General features: G+C 38.9%; 1 protein-coding gene across 1 annotated transcript in view; it reads left to right on the forward strand.

The window, feature by feature from the left end:
- LOC105478814 (NDC80 kinetochore complex component) overlaps positions 1-8,628 on the forward strand; it is a 47,151-nt gene extending 38,523 nt beyond the window's left edge. The window contains exons 15-17 of the mRNA XM_011736439.2: positions 276-406; positions 2,330-2,432; positions 8,435-8,628. Of these exons, the coding sequence (XP_011734741.1) occupies positions 276-406; positions 2,330-2,432; positions 8,435-8,572 (372 nt within the window). The 3' untranslated portion in view covers positions 8,573-8,628. The remainder of the gene's footprint in view (positions 1-275; positions 407-2,329; positions 2,433-8,434) is intronic.
- The last annotated feature ends 3,299 nt before the right edge of the window (positions 8,629-11,927 follow it).

Below are 11,927 nucleotides of genomic sequence, written 5' to 3' on the forward strand. Positions count from 1 at the left end.
CAAACTCTTGACCTCAAGTGGTCTTCCCACCTCGACCTCCCAAAGTGCTGGGATGACAGGCATGAGCCACCAAGCCCAGCCGCATTTGTTTTTATAATACAGAATTCCCAAAGGAGCGCTTTAAAGTCTCTTGCATGTAAAATAGTAAGCATCTTGAGAATACAAATGATGCAACCTGATTTTACTTAAGTGCTTTTTATAATTGTTTTAAATCCACCTAGAGTATACAGAATGTGAATATCAAGAAACCCATAACCATGACTTTATCCTGATAGGAAGCAGAGGAAGAGGATGAAAAATGTGCCAGTGAGCTTGAGTCCTTGGAGAAACACAAGCACCTGCTAGAAAGTACTGTTAACCAGGGGCTCAGTGAAGCTATGAATGAATTAGATGCTGTTCAGCGGGAGTAAGTTTATATCACCAAGATTTATACGTTTCTTTTCAGATTATTAATTTAACAGTTCTGTAAAATTCGATCTATTTTTATTTGCTTTAATTTATGTATACACGTATTTAGGATGGAAAGAATGGTATGTAGAACTTAAGTACAACTGCTTATAACCTGAGAACTTTCCCTATCAACAGATACATTCTGTTAGTATTACAGTTACTGTCTACCAAGAAATCATTAATCTTTAGATCTAGTTAATACATGGCTTTTAATCCCTGAAAACAACATAAAAAATTTTAAATCAATTCAAATAAATTTGGCTATTTGTTAGTGAATTTTAATAAAATTCCACTAAGCTTTAATAAACTCCACTGAGCTCATGTTTTTATTTCCTAGAAATTATGTATATTATATAATAAAATGTAATTATACTATAAATTATAGTCAGTCTACTATAACACAACATATGCCTTCTAAATAGTTACCATGCTATGCAAAATCATGCCATAAAAATCACAGGATCTATGGGAAAACTGATATTGAGGCACAGCATTAAAAAATTTCATCAGTAGTCAGGCTCAGTGGCACACACCTGTAGTCCCAGCTACTCGTGAGACCGAGACAGGAGAATCACTTGAGCATAGAAGTTCAAGGCCATCCTGGGCAACAGAGCAAGACTCCATCTCTAAAAAAAATTAAAAACCCCATCAGTGACACATGTAAACAAAAGATAAGAATCAAACAAAAATGTTAGCACAATGATACACATATTTAATGGTTAGGAAATACATAATGCTACGATCAATATGGGACCCTTCGTATTAAAAAGACCTCTAGTTTGATTTGAGAAACGGGCATTCAGAAGGCGACAGACTGAGTTACTGTACAGGGTAGAAAGTGGGTTATCTGAAGTGGGATGGAAATTGCACCATCAGTAGTGGATGCATGTGGCTCATTACATATGCAGTGCCCTGAGTGGCTAGTGTACATTTGATGTGTGTGCTTACGTTTGTGTATTCCTTTGCATCCGGATTCAGCTGGGTGCAGTTTTCTGCATTCACCAAGTATTTCTCAGGGAAGAAATTGGCATAAGCAAACATGAAATTTGCCAGATTATGCTCATATTTCCAAAAACATAACAGAACTGCCTACCTATATATTTTGTTGTATTTCTTAGAAGTATTTTATAATCAAATTGTACATTGTCAGGATCTCCTCCTTCTCAGTTTCCCTTACAATTTTTAAAACTTACATAGGAAAAATTTTAGCCACACTATATAACTACAACTACAAACAGTGGCATCCTTTCTTTAAATAATATTCTGTCTCTATGTATATAATGCTCTTGTGCAACTTATATAAAATCAATATACTGAACAGTTAATCCATAGGCTTTGTGTACATTTATGTAAAATATACATTTTTTAAGTCTTAAGTTGCCCTCAAATAACTGAAAAATTTCCTACTTTGAGACTGCAAGTACAAGCCTTGTGAAAGTCATTTCTCTTCACTTCTTTATTTGTAGGCCAAGGGTGGAAAACTCAGTTGAGGTTTATTTGGCCTGCAATTTTATTGGTTTGAATTTGAATTTGAATTCCTACAAGTGAGACTTCCAGTCCCCCATTTGCAAATTTTTGTCTTGCTCAGAAAGCATTTGAGTTTACAGTCCCTTTGGAGACTCACTTGCAAAGCTTTAGACGCTAAAACATGAAGTTTTGGCACTCTTTTGTTTTGTTGCTTGCAAAGAATCTTTGAAAATGTTTATATTTCTCTTTTAATGATTGATAGTAGGACCTCTACAGATTATACATATAGCCTGCAGCACACAAATCCATCACAGTTTGGTTTTATTGAATGTGGAAATGGGAAGTGAGCTAACTAGAACTGATGTATTCGTTTTTTTCCTGGACAACTTAAACAAGAGTTTTTGTTCTGCAGATACCAACTAGTTGTGCAAACCACGACTGAAGAAAGACGAAAAGTGGGAAATAACTTACAACGTCTGTTAGAGATGGTTGCTACACATGTCGGGTCTGTAGAGGTAAGTGTGTGATGGTCTTTCCTACATTCCAAGAAAGGTTTTTAAAAGTTTGATGTATTTCTGCTTTCTTCCATAGAAATTGAATGATGAATTTTATTTCTATTTAAAGTATGATCTAGCAAAAATTTATCAGAATAATCTTGTCTAGTAGTATGGCAACATGATGCAGGGGAACATTTGTGCATTTTATTTTATTTATTTTTTAATTTATTTTATTTATTTTTTTTTTTTTTTTTTTTTTTGAGACGGAGTCTGGCTCTGTCGCCCCGGCTGGAGTGCAGTGGCCGGATCTCAGCTCACTGCAAGCTCCGCCTCCCGGGTTTACGCCATTCTCCTGCCTCAGCCTCCCGAGTAGCTGGGACTACAGGCGCCCGCCGCCTCGCCCGGCTAGTTTTTTGTATTTTTTAGTAGAGACGGGGTTTCACCGTGTTCGCCAGGATGGTCTCGATCTCCTGACCTCGTGATCCGCCCGTCTCGGCCTCCCAAAGTGCTGGGATTACAGGCTTGAGCCACCGCGCCCGGCCTATTTTATTTATTTTTTGAGACAGAGTTTCACTCTCGTCTCCCAGGCTAGAGTCCAATGGCATGGTCTTGACTCACTCCAACCTCCACCTCCCAGGTTCAAGTGATTCTCCTGTCTCAGCCTCCCAAGTAGCTGGGATTACAGGATCCCGTCACCACGCCCAGCTAAGTTTTGTATTTTTAGTAGAGACAGGGTTTCACCATCTTGGCCAGGCTGGTCTCAAATTCCTGACCTCAGGCGATTCACCCTTCTCCACCTCCCAAAGTGCTAGGATTACAGACTTGAGCCACTGCGCCCAGCCCACTTGTGCATTTTATAAAGTAATCTATTGTATTTGCATAAACAACATATCATGTTATGTATTATATCGACAATGTATGATGATGCTATGCCAGGCCATGTTCTACATACTGGAAACATATTAGTACATTTACATTCATACATTTAGGATTTCATTAAGTTTAAGATGAAAGGGCATATCTTATGATGATTGTTATTCCTTTCTGTGATTTTTTATAAGCACAAAGCAAAGTGTTTCAGAAGGATGAGGTTTATTTACCTTATCCCCACTCTTCACACAGCTAAAGTTCACTGATAAAACTATCCCTCCAACATGCTGCACGGAGCCCCAGAAGCTAAGATAAATTTCTGAGCTATAAAATTCCTGGTTAATGTATTAGATGATAATATATTTCCAGTTTAAGAAAAAAATTCGCTTTGTCATATTAATAGACTTCCATTTATTGAAAACATGAGCATGTGATACGCTACTACCCATCCTCTCTCCTGAAAGACATTGAACTGCTGCTTTCTTCGTGTCAATGGTCTTCACTTTTTAGTGTGAAGAACTAAGAAAAGCATCCTAGATACTATGTCAGAAAATGTGGGTTCTACCCACTTTCTAATTCAAGCACTTAGTGGTTCTATAACTTTGCCTGATCCTTTTCAACCAGTGTTATTCATCTGAACCATATGACAAAAAATTATCTGAGTGTGTTTTCATTTTCCCAAGGATAGTATACAATAATTCTATTCTAGATGCATAAGAGAAAAGTTTATTCATAGCATACAATTGATGGCTTAGGTTGACAGAGCCTGTTTGTATATATCATTTTACATCTTTGGGTCTTTAGTTTCTTCATCTGTAAAAATGAAGCATTTGTGCTAAACAGTTGTGAGCATCCTTAGCACCTCTGACTTTCTTTTCTTTCTTTCTTTTTTTTTTTTTTTGAGACAGAGCCTCATTCTGTCGCCTAGGTAGGAGTGCAATGGCGCCATCTCGGCTCACTGCAACTTCGCCTCCCAGGTTCAAGGGATTCTCCTGCCTCAGCCTCCCAAGTAGCTGGGATTACAGGCATGCGCCACCATGCCCAGCTAATATTTGTATTTTTAGTGGAGACAGGGTTTCACCATGTTGGCCAGGCTGGTCTCAAACTCCTGACCTCAAGTGATCTGCCTGCCTTGACCTCCCAAAGTGCTGGGATTGCAGACGTGAGCCACTGCGCTGGGCCGTGATTTTCTGTTATCTGCAGCTCTACTGTCTGTCCTCTGTGTTAATTCAGTAGTAACTTATCACTAGGGATTTGTGTAAAGTAATCACAGTTATCAATGTTTTAATCAGTTAAAGTTAGAATTGAAAACCTAACGGTAAGTTACTATTATTTTTTAGTTTCTGTACAGTTTGGTGTTATTGGAAAAATTAGACCAAATTCAGCAAACACTAAGCACTTACTTTGCACTATGCAAAATTTATGATTAATCAGTATAAATTCTTAATAGCTTTTGTAAAATATGGAAGAACCATAGAAAGTCAAACCACACTAGTTTGGTTGTCCAGTGAACAATACTGGTTGAACAAGATCAGGCACAATGAGGAAATTCTACAGTGAGTAATGAAGTTGGACTAAAGAAAACAGAGGGGTTTAGATCTAAAGGTACCTTTAGATGGAATATTGTTCTTGTGGGACAAAGTGTTTATTTGAGCAGTTCCTGGTTGGAGCCCCATAAAGGTCTCACGTGTGGCTTGATGTTCTAGAACAGGGGTCAGCAAACTGCAACCTGCAGGCCCAATTGGGCCTACAGCCTGCTTTTGTAAATAAAGTTTTATTGCAACACAGCCACCTCATTTGTTTTAGTATATCTTTGGCTGGTTTTGCGCTACAATGGCAGGATTGAGTAATTATTAAGAAAACCATCTGGACTGCCAAGGCTAAAGTAGTTATTATTTGGTTCTTTACAGAAAAACTTTGCTTTTCCTGCGGGACACAAAATCACCTTTTTTTTTGTCGGGGGGAAGGGGTCTGTTTAGGCATACCAAGAATTATTATAAAGCTGTAGTAACTAGCACATTGTAGTATTGATGCAGAAAGACCAGTCTCTGTGATTAAGAGTGCAGACATAGATGCATGAGCATAGACAGGAAATATATGTCTATGAGAGAGGCAGTATTTCAGAATAGTCGGATAAAATGAATTGTTCAATTAATGAAGCTGGAACCCTACCTTAAACTCTACAAAGAAATCAGTTCCAGATGAATTCAGAAATTAACGTGAGGCTTACTTTTTTAACTTTTACAAGAATTATAAGAGACTATCTTTATGCTTTAGGGGTTGTAAATGAGTTCTTAAATAGACACAAAAAGTATAAACCACAAAAGAAAATTATTTACAAATTTACCTTTATTAAAATTAAAATCTTCTCTACATCAAAGTACATGGAAAGAGAGTGGAAAGACAAGCCACAAACTGATATAAGATGTTTTTTAAAACACAACTGGTAAAGGATTACCATCCAGATATACAATGGCCTCTGAAAAATAAATAAATGGACCAAAGATTCGAAGGGGCCCCGAAAATATGTATATCTAATATGTATCAATAAAAGTAATTTTTCTACTTGAATGAGAATTTATCACAGAAGAACCAAGGTGGCCAATAAACATATGAAAGTATACGTCATATTCCACACTTAAGAAATTGGCAAAAATTTAGTTTGATCATTACCAAATGCCAGCAAGGATGTGGAGAAATGGGAGTTCTAGTTTACTGTTAGCAATTATGTAAATTGATAAAATAATTTTAGAAAATAATTTGGCGGCCAGGCACGGTGGGTCATGTCTAATCCTAGCACTTTGGGAGGCCAAGGCAGGCAGATCACAAGGTCAGGAGATCGAGACTATCCTGGCCAACATGGTGAAACCTCATCTCTACTAAAAATACAAAAATTAGCTGGGTGTGGTGGCACATGCCTGTAATCCCAGCTACTCAGGAGGCTGAGGCACGAGAATCGCTTGAACCCAGGGGGCGGAGCTTGCAGTGAGCTGAGATCACGCCACTGCACTCCAGCCTGGTGACAGAGCAAGACTCTGTCTCAAAAAAAAAAAAGAAAAGAAAGAAAGAAAGTAATTTGTCAATCCCCAAAGCCAACTTTCACTCTAGGTATATTTGCCCTAAAAAAATATTTACACTGTATGCTAGAGGGCTGTACTAGGTTGAATAGTGCCCCCTGCAAAAGTCACATCTATCCTAAATCACAGAAACTGACCTTATTTGGAAGTAGGATCTTTGCAAATGTAATTGGTTAAGATGAGGTCATACTGGATTAGGGTAGGCCCTAAATCCAGTGACTGGTATCCTTATATGAAGGTCATGTGAAGACAGAGGCAGATATTGGAGTGAAGCAGCCATGCTAAGGAACACCAAGGACTGCCAGGAGCCACCAGAAGCTGGGAAGAGGCAAAGAAGGATTCTTCCCTAGAGCCTTCAGAGAGACCATGGCCCTGCTGACATCTTGATTTCAAACTTCTGGCCTCTAGAACTAAAAGATTACATTTCTGTTGTTTTAAGCAACCTAGTTTGTGGTAATTTGTAACAGTATCAGTATTTGAAATAGCAAAAAAAAAAAACAAAACAATGTGGCATGTTAGTTTCCCATTGCTAATGTAACAAATTACCACCAACCTAATGGCTTAAAAGCAACACAAATTTATCATCTTAGAGTTATTAAGGTTAGTCTAAAATGGGTCCAAAGGGCTATAATATTTCTGGGGCCTTTGCCAGCTTCTAAAGGCCACCTACAGTCCTTGGCTTGTAGCTCCTTCCTTTATCATTAAAGCCAGTGCATGGCATCTTCTCTTCTCTCTGCCCTCTGCCGCTGTCCTTAAAGTCCTTCTCTGACTCTGACACTGGTGATTTCCTCTTCTAAGGACCCACCTGGATACTGCAGAATAATCTCCTTTTCTCAAGATCCTTAACTGGCCGGGCGCAGTGGCTCAAGCCTGTAATCCCAGCACTTTGGGAGGCCAAGGCGGGCGGATCACGAGGTCAGGAGATCGAGACCATCCTGGCTAACACGGTGAAACCCCGTCTCTACTAAAAATACAAAAAACTAGCCGGGCGCGGTGGCGGGCGCCTGTAGTCCCAGCTACTCGGGAGGCTGAGGCAGGAGAATGGCGTAAACCCGGGAGGCGGAGCTTGCAGTGAGCTGAGATCCGGCCACTGCACTCCAGCCTGGGTGACAGAGCAAGACTCCGTCTCAAAAAAAAAAAAAAAAAAAAAAAAAAGATCCTTAACTTAGTTACATCTACAGTTTATTTTGCTATGTAAGCTAACAGTCACAGGTTCCTTTCTGGAATTAGGTCATGGACATTTTTGGAAAGGCTGTTACTCAGCCTACCACACCTGGGAACGAACAAAACTTCATTACCAGCAAAATAAGTAAATGTTGATATATTCATTCTAGAATACTATGCAGCAGTACATTGAATAAACTGCAGCCATATGTAGTAACATGAATGAATTTTAAAATACTGGATGAAAAAGTCATAGAACATTATATTTAATATCATTTGATAAATATGAAGGTTAAAACCAGGTACTATTAAATCAATATATTATTTAGAGATACATTCATCTGTGTGTGTGTGTGTGTGTGTATGTGTGTAATAAAGGTATAAGGTAAAGAAAAGCAAAACACCATTCAGGCAAGAGGTTATATCTTGGGGAGAAAAAAGAAGACAATTAGGAAAGGGCACAAAAAGAGCCTACATGGTGAATACAAATATATTCTTTTTACTTTTTTTTTTTTTTTGCTAGCATCTTGGTCTGTGACCCAGGTTGGAGTGCAGTGGTCCAATCTTGACCCACTGCAACCTCCACCTCCCAATCTCAGGTGATCCTCCTGTCTCAGCTTCTTGCAGAGTTGGAATTACAGGCACACACCACCACACCTGGCTAATTTTTTTAGTTTTAGTAGAGAGTGTGTTTCACCATGTTGGTCAGGCTGGTCTCAAACTCCTGACCTCAAGTGATCCGCCCACCTCAGCCTCATAGTGTTGGGGTTACAGGAGTGAACCACCACGCCCAGCCCTTTTTATTCTTAACTTTAAAATGTTATCCTCTTGTTTGTAAATTTTACAATTAAACATTTTTAAAGAAATTAATATTTTTTTACTTTGACAATTGTTAATTATCTTCACTAGAAACATCTTGAGGAGCAGATTGCTAAAGCTGATAGAGAATATGAAGAATGCATGTCAGAAGATCTCTCAGAAAATATTAAAGAGATTAGAGATAAGTATGAGAAGAAAGCTGCTCTAATTAAGTCTTCTGAAGAATGAAGATAAAATGTTGATCATGTATATATATCCATAGTGAATAAAATTGTCTCAGTAAAGTGTATTTTTCTCTCTCATTTCTTAATAACTTCAAATGGTGAGAAGACAAGGTAGTATGATTTAAACTAGAAGTTGGCAAAATACAGGTTGAGGATCCCTTGCCCAAAATGCTTGGGCCCAGAATTGTTTTGGAATTGGATTTTTGGGGGTTGGGTGCTTTGTTTTGTTTTCAGATTTTCGAATTTTTGTGATATCTTGAGGACAGGACTCTTGTCTAAACATGAGATTTATTTATACACCTTATACACATAGGCTGAAGGTTATTTTATACAATATTTTTAATAAATTTGTGCATGAAACAATTTTGACTACAATCCTTCATGGGGTCAAGTGTGGCATTTTCCAATTGGCATTATGTCAGAGCTCAAAAAGTTCAGATTTTAGACTGTTTGCAGTGGCTCATGCATGTAATCCAAGCACTTTGGGAGGCCAAGGTGTGAGACCCCACAAAAAGTTTAAAAATAAGCCAGGCGTGGTGGCACACACCTGCAGTCCCAGCTCCTCAGGAGACTGAGGTAGGAGTCTACCTTGAGCCCAGGAGGTTGGGGCTGCGGTGAACTGTGATCATGCCACAGTTCTGCACACCAGCCTGGGTGGCAGAGCAAGACCGTATCTCCAAAAAAGAAAAAAGTTTCAGATTTTGAAACATTTTGGATTAGAGATGTTCTCAACCTACATTATGTGGGCCAAATCCAGTCGCACCCATTTATCTTCGTATTGTCTATGACTGCTTTCTTACTACAATGGCAGAGTTGAGTATATTCCAGAGACTGTGTGGCCTGCAAAGCCAGAAATGTTTAGAAATGTTTACTGTCTGACCTTTTACAGAAAGTTTGCTGATTGCTTGTACAAATTATACAAAGGTTGGTAGTAACTAAACTTTTCAATGACTCTAGGCGTATAGTACAACCCGCTTCTAATCCAGAGCCCTAAGGTTTTCCAAGAAGATACAGTTCTTTCTGGCTTCATGCCATCTTTACCCTGAAACAGAAGAATATAAAATGTGAGAAACATAAGAAATAATAAAAGAGTTCAACCCCCTCATTTTAGAGATGGGAGTTTATTTCTAGAGCAGCTCTGATTTCCCTCAGATTACACCTCTTAGTAGTGCTGGAAGCCACAATGGAACTTACTCAAGCTGGTGCACAATCCTGGGTACAGCCGCAGGAGCCATGACAAATGAATATTCAGGATGTTAGAATGTGAGGTTTAAATTTCTGTTCTTTCAAATGTGAGTCAGAATGAAGAACATAAAAAGAAATGTAAGTAATATATGATAAAAACTTGGAATGGAATTACAGCAAGGCTTTATGAAGAGAAGAGCATTTAGAGTGGAATGAAAAGAGGTTACAGTTTAGGGATAACTAATAATGATAAGAATAGGCCGGGCACGGTGGCTCACGCCTGTAATCCCAACACTTTGGGAGGCCAAGGCGAGTGGATCACGAGATCAGGAGATCGAGACCATCCTGGCTAACACGCTGAAACCCCATCTTCACTAAAAAATACAAAAAAAAAAAAATTAGCCGGGCATGGTGGCAGGCTCCTGTAGTCCCAGCTACTCGGGAGGCTGAGGCAGGAGGATGGCATGAATCTTGGGAGGCAAGATTGCGACACTGCACTCCAGCCTGGGTGACAGAGCAAGACTCAGTCTCAAAAAAAAAAAAAAAAGACAAGATTAATAGTTACCAATGTATTGAAAAATCTTGACTTCTGACATCTAATAAAACTTTCTTCGATAGAAATGTTCTATCTGCACTATCCAGTGTGGTACCAGCCACATGTAGTTACTGTGCACTCAAGTGACACATGAAGAAAGAGACTCAAAGATCTGAATGGACATTTCTCAAAATCAAACATACAAATGACCAATGGGTATGTGAAAAAATGCTGAACTTCACTATTCAGAGAAATGCAAATCAAAACCACAGTGACATACCTCACACCAGTTAAAATGGCTTTTATCAAAAAGGGAATAGGGTTCCTGGCAAGGATGTGGACAAAAGGGAACCCTCCTCCACTGTTGATGGGAATGTAAATTAGTGCAGCCACTGTGGAAAACTGGAGGTTCCTGAAAAAATTAAAAATAGAACTATCATATGATCCAGCAATCCCACTGCTGGGTATATATCCAAAAGAAAAGAAATCAATATATTGAAGAGATATCTGCACTTCCATGTTTATTGCTGCACTGCTCACAATAGCCAAAATATGGAATCAACCCAAGTGCCCATCAGTGGATAAGTGGATAAAGAAAATGTGATATAGGCCGGGCGCGGTGGCTCAAGCCTGTAATCCCAGCACTTTGGGAGGCCGAGGCGGGTGGATCACGAGGTCAGGAGATCAAGACCATCCTGGCTAACATGGTGAAACCCCGTCTTTACTAAAAATACAAAAAACTAGCCGGGCGTGGTGGCGGGCGCCTGTAGTCCCAGCTACTCGGAGGCTGAGGCAGGAGAATGGCGTGAACCTGGGAGGCGGAGCTTGCAGTGAGCCGAGATCGCGCCACTGCACTCCAGCCTGGGTGACACAGCGCGAGACTCCGTCTCAAAAAAAAAAAAAAAAAGAAAGAAAATGTGATATATATACTCAATGGACTATTCCATCATTTAAAAAAATGAAATCCTATCATTTGCAGCAACATGGATGGAACTGAAGGTCACTGTTAAGTGAAATAAGCCAAGCACAGAAACACAGATATCACATGTCCTCGCTCATAAGTAGGAGTTATGAATGTGGATCTCATACAGATTTGTGGTTACCAGAGGCAGGGATGGGTAGGGGCAGGGAGGGATGAAGAGAGGTCAATAAATGGGTACAAAAAATACAGGTAGACAGAAAAATAGACCTAGTGTTCGATAAGTCAGTAGAGTGGCCATAGTAAACAAACATCTATTGTATGTTTCAAAATAGTTGAGAATAATTCAAATGTTTCCAGCATAAAGAAAAGATAAATGTTTAAGGTGGTGGATGTTCCATTTACCCTGATTTGGTTACTATACATTATATTAATATATTAACATCAAAATATCACATGTACTCCAGAAATAATGCACATCTATTATGTATCAATAAAAAATAAAACTGCCACAGTCATAAATGAAATCATATCCTTTGCAACAATATTGATAGAGCTGGAGGCCATTATCCTAAGTTAACTGACTCAGAAATAAGAAATCACATACCATATTTTCTCATTTATAATTGGGAGTTAAACATGCAAGTGAATTGACTCAGAAATAAGAAACCACACACCATATTTCTCATTTATAACTGGGAGTTAAATGTACACATGGAC

Source organism: Macaca nemestrina, chromosome 19 (genome assembly GCF_043159975.1).
Source record: "Macaca nemestrina isolate mMacNem1 chromosome 19, mMacNem.hap1, whole genome shotgun sequence".
Lineage (NCBI taxonomy): Eukaryota > Metazoa > Chordata > Mammalia > Primates > Cercopithecidae > Macaca > Macaca nemestrina.